Here is a 25869-nt window from a genome sequence, read left to right on the forward strand (position 1 = left end):
CCTGCAGCCCGTGCAGGACCCCACGCCGGAGCAGGTGGGTTCCTGAAGGAGGCTGTGACCCCGTACTGGAGCAGGTTCCTGGCAGGACCTGCGGATCTGTGGAGAGAGGAGCCCACGGAGCAGGTTTTCTGGCAGGACTTGTGACCCCGTGGGGGACTCACGCTGGAGCAGTGTGCTCCTGAAGGACTGCACACCGTGGAATGGACCCATGCTGGAGCAGTTCGTGAAGAACTGCAGCCCGTGGGAATGGCCCACGTTGGAGGAGTTCGTGGAAGACTGTCTCCCGTGGGTGGGACCCCACGCTGGAGCAGGGGAAGAGTGTGATGAGCCCTCGTCCTGAGGAGGTGAAGCGGCAGAAAATAACGTCTGATGACCATAAACCCCATCCTGTCCCCCTGTGCCGCTGGGGGCTTGGTGGTGAAATCCGGGAGTGAAGTTGTGCCCGGGAAGAAGGGAAGGGTGGTGGGAAGGTGTTCTGAGATTTCGTTTTATTTCTCATTACCTTGCTCTGGTTGATTTGTAATAAATTGAGTTAACTTTCCCAAATTGAGTCTGTTTTGCCTGTGATGGTAATTAGCGAATGATCTCTCCTGTCCTTATCTCGACCCGCAAGCTTTTGTTATAATTTTCTCTCTCCCCTGTCCAGCTGAGGATGGGGGAGTGATAGAACGGCTTTGGTGGGCACCTGGTGTTCAGCCAGGGTCAACCCATCATAACAGGCTACTAGTCAGGCACAACATCTCTGCGAATTACAGCAAGTGATTCACAGTTGAAATGAGGGCAAAAACTCTGTGACATCAGAGAAAAGCTTTTTTCTGACCTCTGAATCACGCATCTGATCCTCAGCTTACAATTACATAAACGAGTTAAGTATTTAGAGTTACGGTTCCATTAAATGTTCTGAGCTACCACTGGAATATCCCCTTCCCTTTGTTTTCAGCTGCTCATGAAACCCTGAGAGGTCCTTAAAGCATTAAAGCATCCTTCCAATCCCTCAGGGTGGAAGGACTGAAACAAAACCCCACTAATTTAGCAATTATTTCATCCAGTAAAATTCCTCCTCAATACCTGTAGTATTTTATTACAGTTGCTGTGTTAAAGGAGACATGAAAGCATTATGTGGATACTGATGGCAGCATATTTGATACTTCTATGACCCACCGATGAAAAACACAGATTCACATGCTAAATGGCTGCAAAACACCAAGTACAGAAAACCTTTTTTTCCTCTCTACGTGCAAGTTTTGGAATATCTTACAGAAGATGGGAGTAAGATACGTCCAAGGTGGTCTTATGTATCGCACCCCATTTTGAACCACCTTTAGAAACAGAAGCTGCCTTTTGTCAACTCAAACAAACAAACAAACAAAAAAAAACCCTTCACAAACAGTACTCCTACCTCTCTCACTTTCCTTTGTTCCACTCCGAGAATAGGCAGAAGTTATACCTATAAGGCTGTTTGGTCTGTTTAGTTGACTTGAAGTTGAAAGAGAGCTAGTGGAGGTGGAGAGTGAAGAGGTGGATGATGAAGAAGTTGAAGTTGAAGTTGGTCTATAGCGATGATACGGCTATTCAGCAGAAAAATGTCAAAATTAATTTACCAACATTAAACAAATATAAAACACAGGATATTAAAACATTTAAATATATAAATAATTCTTAGAGTAGTACCAAAATTAAAATAATATAGGTGGAGTTAAGATTCGTATAATTTATCTACCTAAAGAGACCCATCATGAAAATACCTCTTCAACAGTTCGGGAATATCTTTGTCTATAATCATCATCTTTAGTTTCAGATTCTTTCTTTTCTTCTTGTTTTTCTTTGTCTTGCTTTTCTTTCTCTTCTTTTTCTTTTTCTTCATTTTCCTGTTCTCTGGTTCGCGTGGGACGACTTCTTCCTATAGTTTTTTCAGCTTCTTGAAGATCTGTCAGCGTTACACCCTGTGAAAACAGCAGCCAGAAAACAACGTTTTGTATATCACTCATATTAATGTAGATGATCGTATTATGTAAACACCTATTTTAAAGATAAAATTCAGCTTAAGAAAATTAATTCTATCTATGAAGAAATAAATTTTACCTAGATATTCTACCTATAAGCTTTTCTCTCGAATCTTGGAACCAAACATCCCTCTCTGATTAGTGGCAAGTGTTTGCTGTAACGTGATCTAGCACAGATTCTCCAGCAACACAATTTTTAGTTGAACTACTGTATACAGATCACGTAGAAAATCATACAGAAATCATTTAAGAACCCCCTAGGTCTTTCCAATATCATCGTAAGCATACTTAATATTTTTGAGGGAACACTAAAAATACAATACTTATAAAATTTACAGAAATGTTGATACTTTACAAATTCACTCACTGCAACTGGATTTTCAGATCAACAACACATAAAAAACGGCATTGACAGCACCGGAGAAAGTTGCAACTCATTTCTTATTTCCTTGTTATTCTGACACCAAAAACTAGTTTTGAAATAAGCTCAGAAAGCAAACAATTTTTTGAAGACAGCTTTTCTCTGCTGCACTTTTCAGCTGATACATCTTACTGAGATACTGCTCAAAACGTTTTGTAACCAATTCTTCAAAGCCAACTTTGCAGCTTATCAGTTATTTAATTGCTTTTGTGTTGATAATGTTTTAATACAGTAATTCCTGGTAGCTTCTTCACTGTAAAGATTCAACAACAATTGGTCTGTAGTTGACCATCTCTCAGGGCTCTGAATTAGTATCAAGAGGTAAAAAAGAACTCCAGTAACATAGAGTTGTATCAAGCAGTGTGGATCTCTCAATAACCAGAAATATTTGAGGTGTTTAAAACTGCAAAGATTTGACAGTAACATCAGTAAACAACGTAGATGTAGACTTGGCCTTATTTCTTTGTGCTGTTTTATCAAGGAACTATTTGCTGATTATTCTCAGTTTTCAGCAGACACGGGAAGAGATGGGTAGACGCACTCCGGAGGATAGTGGTTGGAAATTGCTCCAGTGCCCAAAGAGTGTTCAAGTACCACTTAGAGATAACCTATTTTGGTACTGTCACATCCTTCCCTAGGTTAGGACTGCACTGGTTGCAATTCAGTATGAGGTAGTTCTGACAGAAATTGGGAAGAACCACCAAATATATCGGTATGCAAACTAAGAGAGAAATGCTGAAAGGAGACATGCAGTTAGATTCTAGATTATTAGCAACTAACAAAAAACTCTTCCTTAATACTCTTCTGTGCCCACAGAAACTAGGTTGCGTCTATTTTTTTTCTATGCCATGGATCTTATTAGCTAAATGTTGGTCAGCTCAATCACATTATCTTCAATAGTCCATGCACAGAAAAAGACATAGAAATGGAAGTAAATATAGTACGCTATGCCTATTTCTCAAGTATTAAGTCTTCAGCCAGAAGCGTAGAGCTGTTAGTTCTTGAAGAATTCAAAAGTCTTAGATTTAAACATCTACATAACATCAGATACAATTACTTGAGTAAGCCATTTTACCATAATGCAATCAAAAATTTCCTTTCAGTGGATGAGTCTGTGCTTTCAAATTTGTATTAAGTCACTCTTCAGTGATTAGAAAAAGCAACTTTCAGTACACAATGAAGGGTCCTAAAGCTTTCAGGGAAGAAAGGGAAAAAAAAAAAGAAGCTTTATTTCATCAGGTACAAGTTGTTTTATACCAGGAAGACCCACCAGTTTATTTGGAGCTTTACTGGGAAATTAAAACTTCACTGTACTCAGAGAGCTACATGGGTATGTTTCCATAAATGTAGAAGTTTTAATAAAACTATACCTGCGTAGATCTTCTAGACTGTCTTGCTTGCCTGGATCTAGCTTTTCTTTGGGACTCTGACTCTTCATCCCGTACTGGAGTGAGGTATGATCTAAAGAGTTAATTACAAACAAAATTGGCAAACGATAATTTTTGTACAAATATATTAAATGGCCAGAGAAAAAAAATCCCACAGCACAGTATGATTGAAAACCAAAGCAATTAGAAGAAAATCTTTAACTGTATAAGACTGATTACATTGTAGACATTTCATCCATATCATAATGATCTGTTCATCCAGATAGCGGCTTTAGAACTCAATTAAAATACAGTGTTTTCCTACTTAATTTAAATTTTTTTCCCATTTTCTCTAAATATAAATTAAGCTTTTTTTGGTATTTCACTAGTCTATAACATAGGGATAGAAGACCTCAGAGATTCAGCCAGTTACACATTTATACATAAAATTTGTGTGTGTGTGTGTGTGTGTGTGTGTGTGTATCAACTTTTAACATAACTTGTAGGCTTTTAGAAAAAAAGCTAAGTGTACTGCTAATGCAGAAAAGCTGATTATACCATCTATTGTACCAGAGATTAAAAATCCATGGGGAGGTGGTTACTGTATTTTCACATGAATCATCCATGCTTTGAGTAATCCAACTCCCTTTGAAAAAACTGTACTTAAAAATAAATCCTTATGAAACCCACAAAAATCCTGTAGAATAATCAGGTAATTGAAACCAAAGCCAAAAGGCTACTAGAGTAGACGTACAAGGTCTGAACTCTTTAAAGAAATTCTCCAATCCAGGTAACTGGGGCAAAAAAACAACAACAAAAAAAGAGATACATATACATACATAAATGTATCTATTTTGTAAGTACGCAACACGTATATATATGTACATATGTAAAACCATCATTAAAGAACTTAAAAGTTTGGAATGTATTTATTGATTTTCTATTACACAATATTCTGAGAATGCTGTTATAATTTAACATTTTAAAAAACCCCTTAGATTAGCTAAAAATTAGAAAATCTTGAAAAAGCAAAATCAGAAGGTTGCGAAAAGGTTGCTTAAAACACAAAACCTCTCTGTGCTTCTTTATACCCTAAAATTAGCTACATTAAAAACAGTAGAGTCAGATTCTGTAATATTTTCTGATTGTCTATGTTTTTAAATGTCATTCGTTAAGAATAACTGGCTAATGATTCAATAATTGGCTAGTGGTTATGTTTTAAAAGCCATCACCTATTAACGCTTAAATCATTTACCTATGGAAAGAGCAGTTCTTTGGTCACCTGATTATATATTTGTTAGCCTTAGCACATACCAAAAACAGTTCTAGAACAACTCTAAGTTTTAAAAATAAACTTCATTTACACAGACTTATGGATTACTGCCCATGTTCTTTCTCTGTTAAACGAATTACCCCCAAGCAGGAAAATATTTCTAATTAGCTGCTATGCTTGCAAATGTAGAAACATCTCCTATCTTACGACGCATCTTCAAAATCTCCCACTATATTAATTTGATTTCCCTATCCTGTTCTCTTGCAAACAGCATTTTTGAAAGACTTTCCATTTTCCTAGAACCCTAGGCCCTATCTTTATTAGGAAATGGGTGCCTGTTAGCTGCTTTAGCTAACATGACCTGAAATATTACCTGCCTAGGAGGTACTGATTGCAGAGCAGGTGTAATTTTTAGGGCTAGAAAATTGCTACAAATTAGTCCATATAACGTGCTCTTTAGTAACTGGTGTACATACACCTACCCTCCAATAAATCTGAAATACTTTAAGCCTCACTGAAGGAAAATGAAAACTCTCAACTTGCCAGGCACACGCTACAGCTACTGTCCGAGTAGTACGTGCCCTTCCCTAGTATCCCCTGTGTATGCCACCCTGGTGACCTACGCAGTATTATTCATGATACAAAGATTTAAAGTTTGCCATTCTCTTCCCGGTTTCTCTAAACCAATCCTAAACATTTAGATAAAGAATATAGCTTCTTCAGCTATTCCAAAAGGAGGCACCATTACATGCTTCATTACTAAACGTAGCTTAGAAAGTCTTTACTTTTCAAATATTCTTTGAAATACTATTTCAAACATACTTTCTAAATACACACTTTCAGTCCATAAACACGTATTAACCAACTTATTTCTTAAGAAAATATTTAGCATATGTTTCATATACAGACAAGTTTTTCGTGTGCATATAAACATACATAGATACACGCACATATATATATGTATCTGTATATATACAGATAGATATGCATGTGCTGATACTGAAAGCGCTAGCTTCTCACATGCACACAGTAATTATTCCAGTTTTGCCGATTTCCAAGAATTAATGGATATTTTAATATGCCATCAAGAAAGCATCTGCAACAGTATATTATACAATCGGCCCAGGGCCAGACAAAAACAAGGAATTTCAGGCCAATTGCAGGTATCTAAAACGTATGTAGTATATGCGCATTAGTATACACACACTAGTGAGAGCAAACAAGACAGCAAAAGCCTTAATTCTAAATTTCCTTGCTTTACTAGCTCATATGAGACTGAAATAGCATTTGCATTTAAAAACTGGAACTACTTTTGAAAAAAAGATGCATTTTGTAGGTTTTGCTTTTGATTTGTCAGGTTCAGTTAAATTTCACTACGGAAAATGCAGGTTCCGACTACGGCTGTTACTGAAATGGATTGTAAGCACGTGTGGGCAGCTCCTGAATCATGGTGGGGAATTAAAAAAATAATCCCCATTTCACAGAAGTTCTTTCATCTCAGTTTTGCGTATGAAAGGAAGACTATGGAAAACAGACTATCCTAAATAGGCTTAAAGCTATGAGGAACCTTTAAATGTTGTTGCTGCCTTAAGTGAATCAAAAGAACGCAGGTTTCTTCCGTAAGAACGAACAGCTTCATTACCTCCGTGAACATACAGAGATACACACATCTGGCACTGATACAGGAGATGCAGTTTCAAAACTACTGCAGGAACAACACAGAAATCTGAACTTGCATTTCAGCGGAAGTGTTAAAGGGTAAACATTTATAAATATCCAGAAGAACAACTCAGGGAAAGCTAACAACCTTGTGAAATCTTATTTTTGCTTCCATAAATAGCAGGTAACAACTCTTTACGGAAACATTAATATGCATGAATCTTAATTCACCCTCCACGTAACTGTAACAGAAAAAACACCATATTCTTAAAATAAGATTTACATCAGCTTCTTAGTCATTCTTCATACTGAATAGCTCTTAAACCATTGCATTTACAACTGTATATTCTGTTTCAAGTAGAAGAGACCCTAAGTGATGCAATGAAATAAACAGAATGTGTTGGGTTCAATACTCTTTCCTCAGTAGTGCCAGGCACACAAGACGACCAAAAAAATGCTACGTAGTAACTTATCAGCATACTGCCAGTGGCACAGTAGCTCAATCAGCAGCAATGTACTGGTAGTAAGTAATTAATGATTGATTTTCTTATTTTTAATTCAGTGTTTTTACATAGTTCCATTATGGGTATTTTAAAGAGGACTCATTTAATCTATTAACAGAAATAGAAATATGAAAATATCACATACCAAATGAGAACCCAAGGCCAGTCAAAAATACACAATATCAAGGTTTAAATTTCATGAATGGTCTCTACCATTCTTGAATGGTACTAAGCTCTCAGATAAACTGAGGCACGTTGCTAGTTGCTTCAACACGCAGCAAGCAAACAACACTGCTTTACATACTGCACTACCCGAATTTGTGGTAACCAACACATTCCTTTAAATAAGAAAAAAATATAACTTTTGTATAAGAGCAACATTACTCTTAGGACCTTTACACACCTCCGTCTCTCCCTGACCTCTGATGTTGAGGACACAGTGCCAGAAGTAGCTGTAGTCATGGCTGTGGTAGTGGCTGTAGCATTTACAACTGATGGTGCAACAGGAACGGTCACTGCTGTAGGAACATTGTCCTTTTCTTTCTCAGTACTATCCTCAGCCCACAAACGATTTGAGGTACTACAGCATAACAAGCAGCAACACAAAAAAAAAGAGAAAAGGAAACAGCTAAACAATGAAAGCACTTTACTAAACAACTAGTAACATGTAAATTGAGGGATGGATTTTTTTTAAAAAGCAAACTGAGAAATGTCTCTACTATGAAAGCTCAACTTGAGCTATTAAATTGAATAAATTAAGAATTGAGCAGTTCACAATAATCGAATTTTTATTCTTCATACCCTTCTAACATTGGATTTATTCTTTTATACCAACACAGCTGTCACTTTACAGTGCAAAGCCGTTCACAATTTTCAAGCCAAATTGTACAAAATCAAAACAAATTTAACAGGAAAGTGAAAAAATCCAGAGCCCCAGGATCTACTAAACAAGAACGCATGCACATACATAAGCACACAGTAGACCTGACAAAAAGAAAAAAAGAAATGTGCTGGTGCCATTACCTGCTTTGTACACCTGCTGAAGTAGAACCCGTTGTACTCTTTGTAGTAGTGTTGGCGCTGGCAGGCAGTGTTTTCTGAAGACCAGCAGAAGAGGTAACTGTTGATGCAGTACTTGGAACATTAGAACTAATCAAATCATCTTGTCTTCTACCAAAGGAGCCACTGAAGGAGAGACATGTGCAATGGATGCATTTGTATTACTTATCTTTGCTCATTCAAATAACACAAAGCTGTGAATGATCCATTAAATTCCCGCCCATGTATTCTGTGTCTCAGTTGAGTCTCAGAAAATTCTGGGGCAAAAGAAGCATTCTCTTCACTATTTCCTTGACTAGGACTTTTAATTTACGACTTCAGAGGGCAGCAGAAGTGTCCCTTAGTCCTGACCATTTCTCCACAAGAAAAGGAGATAAAGAATGAAATCTCACTGGTTTATGTATGACTGTCTTGATTGCATCTACTGAAGTATTCATACAGGGCCCCCAAAGTCCCATTTTTAAACTGCTGTTTCACCCACACTGAATACCTCATAAAATGCAGAATTTTACTCCACAGCTTGTCAGAAAAGAAAATGTCATCAATATCACTCCTCTTACAATTTTCAACCAATTAAATGTACTGCTTTTAAAAAAAAAACAACCTTTAATCATTCCCAGAAAGATTAACCTCCCACTCAGGCTTTTCCCTTGCTCTTCAAGTTGTAAAGAAGATCCAGTGGTTTCCACATTTTTATCCATTGGTTCTGGCTGAATAAATTTGGCATTACCAAGTCAGGATGTCTGCCCATGACTAAACCTCAGAATCCAGAGTTAGGACAGACAGAGTATCCTATTACTAACTGCAAAAGATTTAAGAAAATATGCTGCTTTGTCATTCTCCAATTGATCATTTTTTTCTATTACTATCAATTCTGCAATGACAAAGAAAAAATAACTGTACAAGAATGACTAAGGAAATACACCATTAAAGCACCACATGCAATTTAAAAGTGATTAATACATTTTCTTTGAAGATTGGAGTGTAAATAGTGGTAAAAGCTAATATGCAAAGATTATTCTAACATATCAAGTGCTGATATTTTTCCATCCAGAACAGGAAATCTGTGCAACATCTTTCCTAAACCTAAAGTTAGGAAAATTGAGTTTTCTTTTTAAGGAAGGAGGTTAATAAAGATGTAAGATGTATTATGCTGTATGAAGCAGCCTGACTACATGCCACTGACAACATCAACGTCAAGACTACAGAACAGGTTAAGTACCCATCACCATGTATATCAGCAGCACATATCAACACGCAGTTTAGCTATCCGAATCTTTTATTTTGATCTATTCATTTTAGATATTTGTTGCTCCACTGATTCCAGTGAAGAACTTTACTCAAATAACTACATTGAAACTACACAATGGAGTAAAGTAGATCATGTATATATTTGCAGGATATCATTCCAAGAAAATCCTGCAAGATAGTAACCACGCACACCTGAAAATTATTTTCACATTCCTCATCATTTACTCTGCATTCAAGTTAGTTTTACATATGCATTCTATGATGCTGATACTCAATGTAGGTATGGCCATAATCTACTATTATGGAGAGCAGCTCAAGGCCCCTGATATTGTCATGCAAAACCCAAAATTCAACAGAGACAATATTTTCCCCCTTTTCTTTTCAGATACCAAGCAGAATTATTTCTATTCCAACACTTAAAATAGCTATCTTTGGCTGCTGAACTAATCCAGAAAGAGTCAAGTGAACCTCATACTTAAATAAACAACAGAAGAAAGAAAGCATATAATTTTAATTATATAGCAGCTGCTGCAACACTCCAAGCTAGTAAAAATGGAGTAGCTTTAAAATCAGCACGAGCATTGCATCAGCATAAGTACATACTTTGCAATTATTATGAACATTTCAGCATGTCACCATTCAACTGTCCTTACAACGTGATTCAGTACTTAATTTGTTTCTTTTAATTTGTAAGCTTATTTTGATTAAAAAAAAAGATAAGAGAAAATCCCACACCTTCTTTGATAGCTTGTGTTTAATGATGTAGGACCTTCATTCAAACTGTTTTTCTTGACATCCTCCTCCCATTTTCTCCTGGTGTAGGAACTGCCACCACGTATTGAGCTAGCAGACAAGTCCCTGTAAAAAAGATTTTGGTTTAGTTTAACTCGTATTAAAGGTTGTTCTTGATGTAAGCTGAAAAGCAGTTTCAAATTAAAGATTAAAACCCTGGATAACACACTTAAAATAAACATAACTGCACAGAACAGGAATAAAATTACCCTTACGGACAATCATTTTCAATGATTAGTTAAATACTGGAAAAATACTACATTCATACTAACACTGTCAGAAATATAATAGAAAAGTAGCATCAAAAGAAAACTGCTAAAGGGGTTTTAATCAACATGAAATCAATCATCAGCTTTTCTCTGTGCCCACTGCTGGCTTTGTTTTTCTCAAAAAAGGAACAAGAGTTTTTCCTATTTGCTCCTGAGATGATCCAGTGCCATACAGGGAAAACTACTCGGGTTTTTGAGAAATTGATTTAATGTGATTTTTCATTCTTGGATGTTGTAAGAATAATTTCGAAAGCTGACTAGCCTTTAGAACTCATCATACTGTAGACTAGTATAAACAGGCCTGCAGTAGCCATTCCTAAGTGGCCTGCCACATATCACTAGCTGACATTACTTTAGTCATAAGGAATTTCCAGCCTGTTGTTGCAGTTTATAGCAGCAAGAAATAACCTTGCAAAAATCTACTTAGAAAAACTACCCTGACAACTGATACCAAGATGCAAAAACCTAAATTTCTAATAAAAATGTCAGCTCAAGATTTGAAGTAAATTCAGATAGAAGGAAGAAAAAAAAAAAGTCTTTCACAAAAGTATACATAAAAGGCAACCAGCTGTGCGAGGGAAAATAAAATTTTGTAAAGGTACATTTTAATGTTCAGATACCTTTGGCCTTCAGAATGTACCTCTTTTCGCAAAAAAAATTTATGCTAGCACTTCCGTGGTGAGAAACAACTTTAGAAATCAAACACTGGCCAATGCAGTGTTATTTCTTACCACCAAAGAGAAACACAAATTCTGAGATACCATCTACCACAGAAAGGTCCCGATGCATGCCAAATTTTTCATAATTACTGAAGGTTTCACATTGCCAAGACACTACAGACTTCAGCACTTTCGTTGTAGCATTGGCTACTCAGCTGAGGCTGGACGTCTGGTGGCATTGGCTACTCGACTGAAGCTGGATGTCCGAGATTTGTTACACCTAAAAGCCCAGCTGGGATTCATCTTGAAGTCTTTTCCATTACTCACAGTAGGATGTTAGCTGGATTACACTACAGCATCGAGAACCTAGACGAGCAGGTGTTCAGCAAGGCAACAAGAACCCAGCATTAAGCTAAGCAACAAGCACAAAGATCTGGGACAAAGGCAGAAATCTTAATAATTTATTAAGGTACCTGTAGGACAGATGGTTAAATTCTACACGTAAAGAAGGTCAGACTAAATGTCCAAAATCTCTTATGGCTTTCAGTAAGCTGGGTTGTCTGCCACATCATACACTAGGCAAAGTACTGGTGCCTAAATAGGCTGGCCTAAAAGCAGTCTTCATGTCTGGTACACCAAGGAATACAGAAATTTCTCATCTTAGTTGTTTGGTCAGCACTGGGACTAGCAAGACTGATGACCCCAGCTCACCCAATGCACATGAGGAAAAATATTCCCCACTTTGGGAACTGTGTCTGTGAATAAGCTGTGATGGTTAAGCCTGGCATGTCAAGGACACAAATAAACCTCAACACTGAAGCAAAATTTAATCCCTTTGTTATAAGCAATAACAGTCTCCAAGAAATAAAATTGCAATGAAATATTTATCCCAATCTTGACATACCATCTAGTTTAGACACTTTTGGAGAACAAGAGTTTTTGAGAAGATCTCAAATGATTAAAAATTGAAATAATAATAATAATAATCTCTCTTATAAACAAATCAAAACTGACAAACTCAGCTTCATACAATATAGCACTCCAGAAAAAGATAAGCACAAACAGAAACTCCAAGCTGCCCTGTTACAGAAATACAGATTAAAAGAATCTGGCCAAGTAAGATGAGAAATGCTAACAAACTAAGCTGAACTTTAGGGGAGCACGAGAGCTGGAATATTCCTGTTTTGAAACAGAATTTGTCACCCAGAGACTAAACTTCGGCAACAGTATTCTGCAAGCATAAGAAAAGTCAGTATTTATCTTGTGTTTGCACTGAAATGAACCATTCTCAAGAGCAGCAACAAAGAAGCTCCTCTTCAGACATAAGGAGATTTATCAGTCTTGCAGGCAATGATTATAACAGCATATTTTGAGCAACGAGAGGAGTTTCAGTTCAGGTCATCCAACATTCAGCTATCTAGATACGATCCAACAAAACCAAAACATTAGGGAGACTTCTAAGTTTTGTACTATGCATTTTATATTAACTCAGGAAACTGTCTGAGTAGAACCTCAAGAAATGAGAGAAGTGAAAAATGGGAAGGTTCTGACAACGTAAATATGCCACAAAAGTACCCCTATCCTAACAGTTAACAAGCCTATGCACCTAAACATTTTGTTTCTTTTATACTGAAAGCTACAGAAGAAATATCAGCAAAGAAAGTAAAAATCTCCAAAAGAAGATGAAAGGTCAACACGTAAACAAGAAAAATAGAAGAATTGCTTTTGTAACTTAACTATGATTTTTGTAAATCATTGCTGCTGCATGATATGGTTTTAAGCAAAGGCAGCAGAGAAACACAGCATTTTATTATTATCAAAAGTAATAATGGAGCCCAGTAGAAGCACTCCATGGCTCAAGACAAAGCAGTAAAATGCTTTTAGCACCCTTCAGTAGATTAAAGTTCACAACTTCGTATTTTGGATTTTATTTATTTTCTCCCCCAAGAAGACAAAACTTATTGCCCAGTTCTGCTCTTGTCATATAATAATTTGGATTTTAGAAAGGGTCATCATAATTTACAAGATCAAAACCTTCATGAATTGGATTACCCTACAGATTAGCATCATCTATAGAGCTATAAATTAGCATTATCTTAAGATCTCTAAGTTTGTCAGCCATTCTAAAATCAAGTAATTTTATATTTAACAGAAACTATAACTTCAGAGTCACCTGTTTTCTTTTTCATCAATGTCAGAGGTACTGGCCAGTCGTCTTGGTATTGTAGGTGCAACATATGCAAGTCGGGTTCCTTTTCCATCTTTCTCCTGAAAGACATATGTATTTTTTTTATTAAGTGTAACTATTATTGATTTTACTGCTATTGGATGGAAAATCATCATTATGACAACTTCAGCCGTATTTGTTGTAACTCAATTATACTAAAGAGTTTTAAGCTTTAGTTATATATCACAAGGACAACAACAGGAAAGTGTTTATGTTTTCGTTCTAGTGATGCAAATGACTTGATTTCTCTTTTTTCTGCTTTGCTGCAGTACAATTCCAACACTGATTACTAAAAGCAATTCTTTTAGTATTTTTAGATAGTATAGTATTATTCTTAAGCCTGAAAACATTTAAATATTTCTATTTGAAACAGAACCACAAGTTCTATGCTGCTCAGTTACCTGTTCCAAATTAGTCCTTCATTTGGTTCAGCGTATTCATGTTTAATTACAGAACTAAATTTTTGTAAATAAAAAGTGACTATGGAATACAAAGACAGACTCCTTTTTTACAAGATTCTTTGAACATCACTCTCCAAGTGATGCCGAAATGATCAAACCTCTGATCTCCCTTAACCGTAAAAACTACTACTAGCTTTGCAAGTCCCCAAAAGGGAAAAGCCCCAGACCTATGTACCAGGTCACCAGACAATGAAGGTGCATACTACACTTTTAAAGAGACTTCACAGAAGCTGCATAATTTAACTTCTCGGAATTCTGGTAAAGAACAGATGTGTAGTACAGTCTTACTTCTACAATACATCATAAACATCTCTGTAAGTAAGGTAAATCAGTTCCTCAAAATGTTGTTTCACACTGAAAACGATTACCTTTTCTTTGTTGTCCAATGAAGAGGAAAGTCTAGGACTTGAAGCAGAACGCATAACACCTGCAGAGTCCTTTTCTTTCTGAGCTTCTTTGGAAGCAGTAATCTCTGCAAGCGCACCGTAACTACCAGTTTTTCTAAGACCTAACCTCCACGAAGCAGGAGATTCATCTTTCCTCTCTTCCTCTTTGGGAGAAACCTTGGTTGTAGATGTTGGAAACTATAAAACACATGTAAGTGAATTTACATTATTAATTTATATTACTTGTGGTAATCCATGCTCCTTGCAGAGATTTAAGAACACAACTGGTTTTAATAATCATAGAAGCGTTGAATTCGTAGGGGAGTTGTGATGAGACACAACCTACACACTCTTCTCTTAAAATTAGTTAATGAGATAAGAAATGTAAGACTGGTCAAGGTATACTACTCCTCTAAAAGTTAGCTTAGAAAAACCCACACTTTGTAATACACACTGTGATCGTGAGATGCAAACTTAGAAACATGCAAATCCAGTATCAACATTTTGATTAAATATGTTATTTTGCAACCTGTACACAAACCTGTGCACACCAGAACCTCACCAGAGATTTTTCACCCTTATTGGGCACAAGAACAATGCCAGTTTTGCGCAAGCCCTGCCTCCATGATGCAGGATCTACTGACTCCACGACAGGCATGATAGGAGGAATGAAATCATACTAAAGCCAATTAAGACAAGACAAAGATGAAGATTGAAAGAATGGAAAATAGAAACAAAAGGTTGTTTTAAAACCACATAGTTTGTTCCTACGTTTACGTTATGTAGCTCTTCATTACAGCACAAAATACCAAAAAGCAGTAAGAGACTTATAACCTTAGTAACAAATTCTTATTAAACACAGCACAGCATGTTTAGCTAATTCAGAGACGGAATTACAGTTTGCGTAGAAGAGGACAGCAAAGCCTGCTGACCTAACAAGGTCCATGGCCTAAATCCTCATATGGTTGAGAATACTGGAAGATTCACCTTAACATACCTCTGATCTTATTTCATTCATATCCCTTAATCACACCCCATGCTAGCACAGCTATCAAACCCATACCTTCACTCCCAAACTCGCCCTACTTCAGTGCCCTCAGAGAGAAAGCAGCATTACTGAATGACATATAGACTGAAGAAAACCCAAATTCAAGCTTAGTACACTGCATCTGCACCACTCGTGAGCAACATATAGTTTGGCCATCTATGGTGTAAAAGCAGAAGAGCAGCTGCAGTAGCACAGATAGTCCAAACCTGAAAAGGTAGGTGCAAGATCACACATAAAGTGCAGTTTTACCTTCATTAGTAAAAACAGTTTAAAGGCTTTTTGTTCATTGATATGAGCTGCAACTGCTTCTCTAGATCACACATATGTGCTATGTTACAAGATGATCAGTCTTGATATAAATGTGCCTTTATTTTGTAGCTACAGAAGGCCCTGAGTTTTTCACATATAGTATTACTTTTAACCTCCACCTTTTACCTTTAAGACCCAACGATAAGCCATTAATTACTGCATAATAAAATCAGAACAAACTAAATGCCAGTGTATGAATGATTTATAAAAGGTTATCATTCAGCTTAAAATCTTATTTCTTCTTCTTATAAAAAAGTTTTTTCCCTTCCATACATCATCATTTAATCACATACCAAAAAATTATGTCTATTTGCTCATTCAACTCTGGAATATCAAGCCACACCCCAGCTAGCAACGATTTGGTAACGTCCTATTGCTGAAGGTCATATAGTTTAGAAGGCTTTTGCACAATACGAAATAAATTGATGGGAAGAGACAAGCTAGGAAGCTTTGACTTCAAGATGAAGTTCAGACAATCACAAGAAAAATTAAGTGCTTGAAGTGTTAGATATCTTAAGAATCTCCAGCGTGCAAAGGTAGTTAAGTGTAGTAAAAAAACTTGGTGGAGAGCACATCAGTTAATCATATCGTACCATAACAAGTAATCAACTGTCACAAATGCTTGTATTATTGAAGTGATTTCAAAAAATAAACTATATAAAGTAGGCCTATTTCCTTGCAGTAAAAGTCACACTATATATTTGAATTAATTCCAGTTAGGCACGGTTAGCAAACCAGCAATTACTTGCAGTGTCTTCCCTCCCTCACGCATTTGCTGTGGTTTGTGTGGAAAACTTGTGGCTCTTGAGTTCTGCACAGCTCCTGAGCAGTGCAAATGCAGTTCCCATGACAGAACCGTAATTCCCTATTGAGCCAGCAGGAACTGTTTCGATTAAGGTCACAAAATCACCCTGGAATCTAGCTGTCTGCCCAGCCACAAAGATCAGTGAGGGGAAACAGTAGTCATTCCTGCTGGTAAGCCGTGCCCACAATTCACCTTTTGGTCTCATGGATTTTTGAGATAAATCTCGTGGACGTCAGTCACAATGATTTTTGTAAAGCAGCACTTGGGATCAGGGAGGTTGTACAGTATCCTGTACTCCTGTTGTACAGTATCACATAATATGATGCAGTTGGGCAATATATTCCCTGCATCTGCTACATTAAAGTATACTTTGTATGATGAATTGACATTAGGTTCTATTGCGAATATGAAAGTATAACTCCAATAAGCTGCTGGGAACTAAATACAATACATACTATTCACCCAGCAGCATGTCTTCTCTCTCTACTGTGGCTTCAGTATATCATGGCTACCATTTCTCCTGAAGACACTTTTCAGAAGCATCAGTAGATGGTTATGCTTTGATTGTGATTTGTATAGAAGAGTTGTAATGCTTGACACATGAAGCCTTTCTGGCTTGATAGGCTATCCAGTTTGCTTTGATATTCTAAAAGTTTCACTTGTACACCACCTTCTGACTATGCAGTATCTACTGTAATTTTTTTCCCCAGGCATACATATCTTCCCTTTGACAAGCAAAACTAAATTAATTCCAATTAACTTTTCACATCAAGCTGTAAAAAGTTTCTTGCATGCAATATGGCTTTGCTAGGTGTGGTTTTGAGTGGGTGCATTGAGTAAGTCATGTGTCCCAACTCTCTAGCTCTTCCTTAAGGTCCTAACCATACTGAAATGAGGGTTGAGATCTACAGCACTTTCTACTTGTTATTCCAGGTACCATTTTCAACTTCTGCACCTAAGCACTAGCTGAATGCTTCTGAAGACTCCTGAAAGTACCTTAGTCACACCTGCCTCCCTTGCCTTTGTGCATCACAAATATAGGCACAGAGAAACACTAGAACTGTAGTTTCTAAAAATTTTGGAGCAGTCTGGCATAGAAAAGACTTTCAAAGGATGAAGTTTAGCTTCAGAAGAACAAGAACTCCATTCACTGTGCAAAAGATTCTTGCTTTTTTAATAGGATCTTATGTCCGGCTCTTTTGTAGTTCTGCATTTTAAATCACTTGTTTAGAATCAAAACCTTCAAAACTTAAAAAAATTGAACACAGTTTCTGCAGAAAAACAAATTATTCTAGGAGTCTGTGCATATTTTCATCAATCCACTGGATAACCCAATCCAATTCTCATACAAGAATCAAAAAAAAGTATGCTTACACAGAAGATCAGAAATCTAAAATCACAAGAAAGGTATTTTATTTTACCTTCTTAACAGGTGATGTAGGTGCCCCTTGGCCACCAGCTACTGAAGGCGCTGTCACAGCTACCGATGCTGATTGTGTACTTGTGGTATTTGCATTATTAGTTACAGCTGCCAAGGTTTTAGTTTTATCTGCAAAATATTTACAAGGTTTTAATTTTCATTTTTCATTCACAATTTCTTCACTTCTACAACACAGAGTTGAATTTCTTTTGAAGAAATTTGACAGTCAACTTTCTGAACAGCATCTTATTATTTATTCCTTAGTGGTTTCCCCCTCCCTCCCAACCTGTATCTTAGTTAGGTCCACCTTTTTTCCATAATGGTCATGCATCTAACTTTTTTCCCTGTTATTTAGCAAGTGTTAAAACATTCAGAGACGCAGAGACAGAACCACAGAACCATTCAGGTTGAAAGTGACCTCAGGAGATCACCTAATTCAACCTCCTGCTCAAAGAGCATCAATATTGCTTACAGACAAGGTTGCTTGGGGCTTTGATGAGTCAGCGCCTGAAAACCTCTAGAGACAGAGATTCCACAGCCTTCCCAGACAGCCTATATTTTAGGAGATGGCTAACGACCACAAAAATGTAACGGCAGGAGGTATGCTGGCATCTAATACTCAATCTGAACTACAGAAGATGCTAATTCAAAGTAAAACCTTTATTCTCGGATAACTGTGTATGTTAGGTGCAAAGAAATAATTAAGTGCACAGAGAACCCAGCCAGGGATCCTGGCCACTAGACGGAGCTGAGGCAGGGACTTGCCTTCCAGAGCTCTGACTTTCCATTTGCTTCATTCTTTCTCTGTCTCCTCATTTTTCCTACCTAAGTTTCACTGTCTACCTACTCTACCCACCTCTGCTTTGTCCTCCCTGCCCACATTTCTTCCTGTGTCCTTTGTCTGTGTACCTTAATCCCTCTGACACAAACATAAAGAAAATGTCATGGTTGTGATACAACAACTGTTGTCACTGCGCTTGGTTGAGCTTCATAATCTTACACCTCCCTTCTGTTTCACTTATTCAAATTGCACATTCTTTGAAGTGGGATGCTACATCCTACCTGTGCAGTATGGAGCAACATGGGGTTCAATCCCCGCTGGTTTTGGCCCTACTATAAACACACCTTTATGTCTACACTACCCATACAGCATAGGAGCAGTTACTTCAGAAAGTATGCAATGTTTTCATACAGTGTTCTCTCATCTAACATTCAAATTCCACAAAGTACCAATCCATGATTGGAAATCGTGTAATTAATGGCATTGCTGTTACACACCTGTTTTAGTTGTGGACCTAGATGAACAGATGTTTTAAATAATTACTTATGCAGTAATACAAATACAAATATAAAAAAGTCAGCTTACATGACTAACTGTGCACTTAATGGAAAGCTCTTTTTAAACACAAGTGAAAATAAATCGTGGTAAACTTCTAGGTCATGGTGATAAAAAGTTCAATAAGGCAATGAGGACTGACAGTGCGATTTGAGATGATGCACAGGCAGCTCTGCTGGAAATTTGCAAATGGGTAATACAGCTTTAATATATACAGAAAAAGTTATCAGGAGTGAAAACATGGAAGGAGAAAAATGAATTTTTCACAACTGTATTCTGAAATTATTTCAAGGACAGTGAGAACATAGTTGTATGCACGATTGGGCTAATATTGACTAACTTTCAAAAAACGTGAAACTACCTCAAACCACGTAAGTTAAAAAACCTAAACTGCTGAAAAATTCCTTTTTCAGCTTGTTTCCCTGTCCTTTAGGAGATGCTAGCTTCATATTTGTGTTTCCCTTCTTGGTCTTACAGACAGAAATGTATTTATTTTTAAACTGTATTCTCATACAGTCAATGAAACAGGATGTAAGTTTTAGGAAAACATTTCATATATCCCAACAGATTAGAAATCACAGTTTCCAGTACTTCAGAATATTGAACACTATTAAAGTATTTTACAACCAGAATGCTGCCTATAATCTTAAGATTTTTCACTAGAAAACTACCTTAAGCTGAATAATGGGAAAAAGGGAAAGTACAAGCTTGGAATTTAGAGATGCAGCTCTACAGGGAAAAGCTTAAAGTCTAGCTTGCCAAATAAAGTATGATAAAGCCTTGTTGATATTAAAAAACCCAAAGTTTACATAAATTAATTCTTGTGTCATAGTCAAATTTTCCTGGCACAAACTATCTACTGGTAACGAAGAGAACACAGTTACCAGAGTCATAAAGTTCAGGAGACATTACAGTTGGCTCAGTGACTGAGAAATTACTACGTTACATATTACAAGTGGTTTGAGTTTATCAAAGCTCAGTCTCTGTACATAAGGGATGCAAGTATACTAAGCTGAAAGACTAATTACAAAGTTTGACAGACGGTTTTTCCAGCTTAACACTGAAATGCTGGTTTATTTCAAAATAAGAAAATTATTAAACCATAGTAGACAGTTTGGTTTCGCAACTCATTTTTATTTCTGCCTATGTTAAATATTTATGATATATCGGTTAGCTCTAAAAATCCCTTCTCAGTCTTACCTTTTCAGGTGAAGAAATCAGAAAGAATGTTTTAAAATGAGAACTGACAGCTCACTAAAAGGGGTTACTTATTTTAAAATAAGTATAAAAAATATTAACAAGATATTTCTAATGACATCTGTGTCTATGTATTGTATTGCTGCACTGTAATTCTAAAATTCTTTATTTGGATTGAACATACATACATCTTTAAACACTGATTGTCAGCCATTTTCTGATTTGAAAGAAGAAGATGCTATGCTGTTCTTACATCACTACTTGCTTTAAGGCTCTGATAACTGTTCCAAGAAAAAAAAATTCCACTGAAGAGAGAAGTATGGAATAACATGTTTCTCTGCATAGAATTCCAAACTTTTCAAAGAACATTCCTTTTGAAATGAAGTTGTACATGAAGTAACTGTTAACATTAAAATAGTACCTTTAAAAGTTTATTTTAGTACACACTGCAAACATATGCACCATTACTTTATGACTACCTGAGCCAAGATTCCCTGATTAATTGGCAATTACTTCAGGATGGCAAGAACAAATGAGTATGTTTGCACTTCTGCTATTCCAATCTCTCTACCAGTTCTACATACAAACACTGCTATGAAGCCTTAATTTCTGATTTGATCTTCTAACTTCTTCAATGTTTTCTGACACACTACTTAAGGCTTATTATTATTCCAACTAATAAATTAAAAGTATCAATCGTTTAGTAGCCAATCAAATAAGTAATTTAATAGCTTTAACCTAAATAGCACCAGTAATGACATCTGTTTGATATCTCTTGTTATGACTTGACTTCAGACATATATAAACTTGCTTTAAAATGATTGGAAGCTTAGTGAAATGCAGAAGAATAAGTGAAACTTAAGATACTTAACTCTGTATCATGTGATATTTAGTAAGTAAATTTATAAAGCAAAAGCTTAAAGAAAGACAATACTCCAAATAACACACCTGTCTCTGCTTCAGATTCTGAGTCGTCATCCTCTTCCTCTTCACTAGAACAACTGGATTCATCCTTCTTTCCCTCTTCTTCTTCATCTGCTTTTTCTTGCTCCAGAGACTCTATACTAGATGCATTCTTTTCTTGCTCCATAATCAATGTCTCCTTGCTAAGTTTGAAAAGAAAAATACTTACTAAGTCCAGAAAAATTTACTAAAGCCTATCAAGTAGGACTTTATGACAGCTTGTAAAGTTATCTTTTTTATTAAGAGCTTATCATTTTTCCTAGTTTACTTACTTTTTGAATGTTTTCTGTGTCTGATTATTATCCATGTTGGCTGTGGATTCAATCAAAGGAGATTTCTTTTCCCGTTTTTCACTATGAAGCTTCAAAACATATAGAATGATGCAGTTAAATTGATAGAACGGTATCAGTGTGGTAAAATTATAAATGGAGGGAAATATTCACTAACTGCTACAAACACTAGAATATGTATAAGCTTTCAAAGTGTTAAAAGTTCAAAATTCTAAAATCTCAGAAACTGTTATTCCAAGTAAGTTGCTCATTGTTGATGCTTCAGATCATAAAATGCCAACTGGACAAGGCAAGTAGAAGAGCACCTTCTTTCTTCCAAGGCTTTTTGGTCACCATAATTGACCAAGTAAGGGCATAAAAGACCTTTTGAGATGACTGTGGCATTACCTGAATTGAAGTTCCAAATCAAACCTTTGTTTTTAATCTATATGCTGCTCTGATCTGTATACCATAATCATTTGCACAATACAGTATAACATATACCTATATCTATATATCTCTTTATATGCAAAAGGCCTACCAGATTCTGCTTCTTTTGTAATTCTTCTAAATATCCTAGAATATCTTCATCTGCCACATCAAACGCTGTCTGCCCCTGGAGAAGGGGAAGAAGTAAAACACTGTAATTGTAGAGCAGAATTTAAATATAATGAATTATGATGCCTTGTCACATGATGATACAGGTAAGGAGCACATTCAGAGAGAGAAATTAGAAAGTATAAGCCAAGCTCTATTACAAACTGTTAGTCTGTCAGTAGCTGAAAAGAATTTTGCAATATTACTTCTTTGGGGTAATTGAAACAGAAACATCTATACCTGATGAGTAAACATGTTTTTTAAGAGACAAAAACAAGACTTCAATAAAATTTTGCTGTCCTTTGAAGGAAAAAAAACACTATCAAGGAAAAGCAGATTGAAAGAATATGATTTTCACAATATTAGTTCCAAACAACTATTCCAATGGCAGTTGTATGGATGGATCCTGAGCAGTTCAGTATCCAGTCCATCTTAGCTTGATTTTTTAAAGTTTAAATTATTTAAGCAAGCTATACCAAATTTAAGTAGTCATGCTTTCACATTTTTATAGTAAAACTGAAATTACATTTTACGTTTCATTTTAGAAAAGATCTGCTACAACCATTTGTTTGTAACCCCCCTCAGTGCATGATTTCCATGGGACATGTACAGATCATCATGTGATTCATTATCACAGAGTAATGCTGTCAGCTGGAATTTCTTCAGCTTGCCACATCTTACATCTACATAGTCACTGCAATTCTCGACTAGACCAGATGCCCACAGGACGTGAGATTCTATCTTTAAGGCCTGAATTGATGAAGATTTAAAAAATTCCCTTTCTTCGTCTCTATTGAAGATGGGAAGGGCTGAAGCTCACAGTTTCACAAAGAAAGCCTAACTTACTTTGATACTGCAAGACAATGTTTTCTATTTGGAAGTTTGCATTCAAATACAAGAAGGCTGGAATCTAGGCAAAGTCCTAGATCCACTGGTATAAACGCAGCTGGCTGCATCAACACACTGGGCGGACATACTGAAATGTTGGGAGGATCATGACAAGATCAGTCATGTAAGTACTTCTGTACGATACCCAGCAACAAAGACAGAGCTGTCATTTAAAAGTGGTCACAGCAGCTTATAAAGATAATTAAATCATATTTGTGTCTGCTTATTTCAGTTTCTCGAAATGTTAACTAAGGCAAACATATTCCTAATTACGCTGTGAAGGCTATCTTAACTGGTTAGAAAGGATGGACCTTCAAATCACTAATTTTCACATCCATAAAACTTCTGACCGTACAGCAGAAGCATGTGCACCTTTCAACAAGCATTACCCAAAAGAGCTTGAGGTCCTCTGACATTTGAACTATTCCACTTAGTATTACACAGCACTAACCTGGAAACTAAACAAAAAAATTATCTCAAGTTTGTATTTGCATTATGACTACATTTTTTAATCTGGCCTTCTATTTTTAGGTAGCTATGAAGTGGGTTTATTTCCAAAAAATATGAGTTAGACCTACTTTGACAACAAAAAATCACTTTGCAAAAAACTGTTATAGTTGGAAGGTTATATCCAAATCCAATCCGTAAAAGTTAATACCTAAAGTCAAGTGCTGAAATAATAATGGCCGAGTTCTCCAAGAGACTAAGTACCTACAACTGAAACCAAATCCAGAGGTGTTTTCAATCTTCTTATCTCCAAAAGCAAAAACACTTACTAGCTTACTTAAGAACACAACAGGCAAAACTTCCCCAGCTTGCACAGACAAGCCCATCCACCAAATAAAACAGCTTGTGTCTCCCTGTACCTCCTTTATTCTTACTCTTGCCCAAGATGAGTTGAACATACTTTCATGAGAGTGATCTCTGAAATACCACCCTCCATATTTTCACAACACCAGTAAAAAGTCTAACAGGCAACTTGATAAACTGGCTTCAATTAATTGCATCAGTTTTTGACTGCCTGATATAAAATGCAGTTATACAGCTGATACTTGGAAGTTCTCTAAGCGTTATAGAGAAACAGTGTTGAAGCCATTTCAAATTTAATTCCAGTTTTCATTGATTTTATTACAAGCCACCTCATTTTCTAAGGAAGAAAAAGCCAACAAAGACTAAACACGTTAAGCAGCAGTAGTTTTGCCCTTATGTGGAGTATATACTTGCTAGTTTGTGATCTATATCTGCATATTGTCCTAATTTATTTTAACAACTTTATGAAAAAATTCAATGAAGAATCCATCTCAAAAGTTGGGCAGGTAATTTACATATATAGTATTGACAGAAATTGGAAGCAGATCAGAATCTATCTGTAAAACATACTGCAGAGAGAAGAAAGAGAGCTTCAGCACTTACACAGTTGAATGAAAAGTTTTGGATCCTTGTGATGCCTATGTGAATCATGAATATATTTATAACTGTTGGGAGCAAGATCTTGCAAAGCCAGCAAGCGATGCAGGCCTCTGTGTCAAAATTGAGGAAATATAGCTTAGGAAGCATTCAAGTTATGTCTAGGGAGTCCAGAGATGCCTACAAGTTTCTTCCAGCACACCCAAGCCAGCATACAGTGATAACTCTTTAGTATGCCAACACAAGCTGAATTTCAGAGTTAAAACACTAACCAAAGGCATAATCACTGTATTCAGTGATCAAATGAAACCTGTATACAATCCCTCAAGTCACTAATTTTGTACCTCTGAAATGTTAATAAACTCATTCTATTTTGAATTTCTGTGTCAAAGATTATATGGATCATTTAATGTAGAACTAAGCACAAAGTGGGCCTAGAAATTAATTTAGACAATCAGAGTATTTAGTTTTGAACACAAACATGCCGTTTTGACAAAACATGCATTATATAAAGCTCCACGTACAGTAAACAGCAGTTTATCATCACTTTTCTTACCCTGGCTTCTAAAGTCACTTTAGAGACCAGAACTTTGTATCTTGACAAGGATTACATAAAAATCCTACCACTTTGTTGACAGCCTCCATATCACATAGGTTTTCCACTAAAATGCGACATGCTTCTTCTTTACCCCAGTGAGCAGCAGCATGAAGTGGTGTCCAGCCATCATAATCTTTAATATTTACATCGTAGCGAGCCTGTATTAAAAGCCTGAAGAAATTAAAAGAATTAGATCTTGACACTGCTGACAGGGATAAATAAATTGTCGTAAAACTATAAAATTACAATAATATCCTCCTTCTTTTTGATCATACGTATTTTAGTTGGGCTTTTGTCAATTGATTAATTTTCTTTCCTCACAGAACATTTGCCTTTTCATTTTTCAGTAGGTATATATATATTTTTAATGAAAATTCAAGAAAAATAGCCTTTTCCATTTTCTTCTTTATTCACTTCCTCTTCATTCAAAGTCCACTGTTTCTATACAGTCAGATATTTTTCTCTACATGTGAAGTAACAGAGAAAAGCCTTTTTAAGGAAAGGAGAGCTGTAAAATGTCAAAAATTGTTACAGTGTTCTTATCTAGTAAATTATTAAAACCTCCTCCTATTCTAATATTAGTTGCTTGAAACTTGCACCTCCTCCTGTCATTAACATTTGATGTTGTAACAATCTAGCGTTCACATGCTTCAACTGCTGTCTGAGCAGGTCCTGAAACAGAGGACCTGCTTTCCAGCCTGC

The 25869-nt window shown here is 36.3% G+C and overlaps 1 protein-coding gene across 5 annotated transcripts in view; it reads right to left on the reverse strand.

The window, feature by feature from the left end:
* The window catches only part of PPP1R12A (protein phosphatase 1 regulatory subunit 12A), a 127231-nt gene that overhangs the window by 23086 nt on the left and 78276 nt on the right, over positions 1-25869 (reverse strand). For 4 of the 5 annotated variants that reach the window (XM_049792442.1, XM_049792441.1, XM_049792444.1 and 1 more), the window contains 13 exons: positions 25194-25338; positions 22219-22293; positions 21681-21769; positions 21394-21551; positions 17914-18041; positions 14313-14528; positions 13430-13524; positions 10272-10394; positions 8250-8411; positions 7630-7806; positions 3795-3885; positions 1746-1943; positions 1400-1568 (listed from right to left, as the gene is read on the reverse strand). In XM_049792442.1, the coding sequence (XP_049648399.1) occupies positions 1400-1568; positions 1746-1943; positions 3795-3885; positions 7630-7806; positions 8250-8411; positions 10272-10394; positions 13430-13524; positions 14313-14528; positions 17914-18041; positions 21394-21551; positions 21681-21769; positions 22219-22293; positions 25194-25338 (1826 nt within the window). The remainder of the gene's footprint in view (positions 1-1399; positions 1569-1745; positions 1944-3794; positions 3886-7629; positions 7807-8249; positions 8412-10271; positions 10395-13429; positions 13525-14312; positions 14529-17913; positions 18042-21393; positions 21552-21680; positions 21770-22218; positions 22294-25193; positions 25339-25869) is intronic. The other variant, XM_049792443.1, reaches the window with a different exon arrangement.

This window comes from Accipiter gentilis, chromosome 34 (genome assembly GCF_929443795.1).
Source record: "Accipiter gentilis chromosome 34, bAccGen1.1, whole genome shotgun sequence".
NCBI classification, from domain to species: domain Eukaryota; kingdom Metazoa; phylum Chordata; class Aves; order Accipitriformes; family Accipitridae; genus Astur; species Astur gentilis.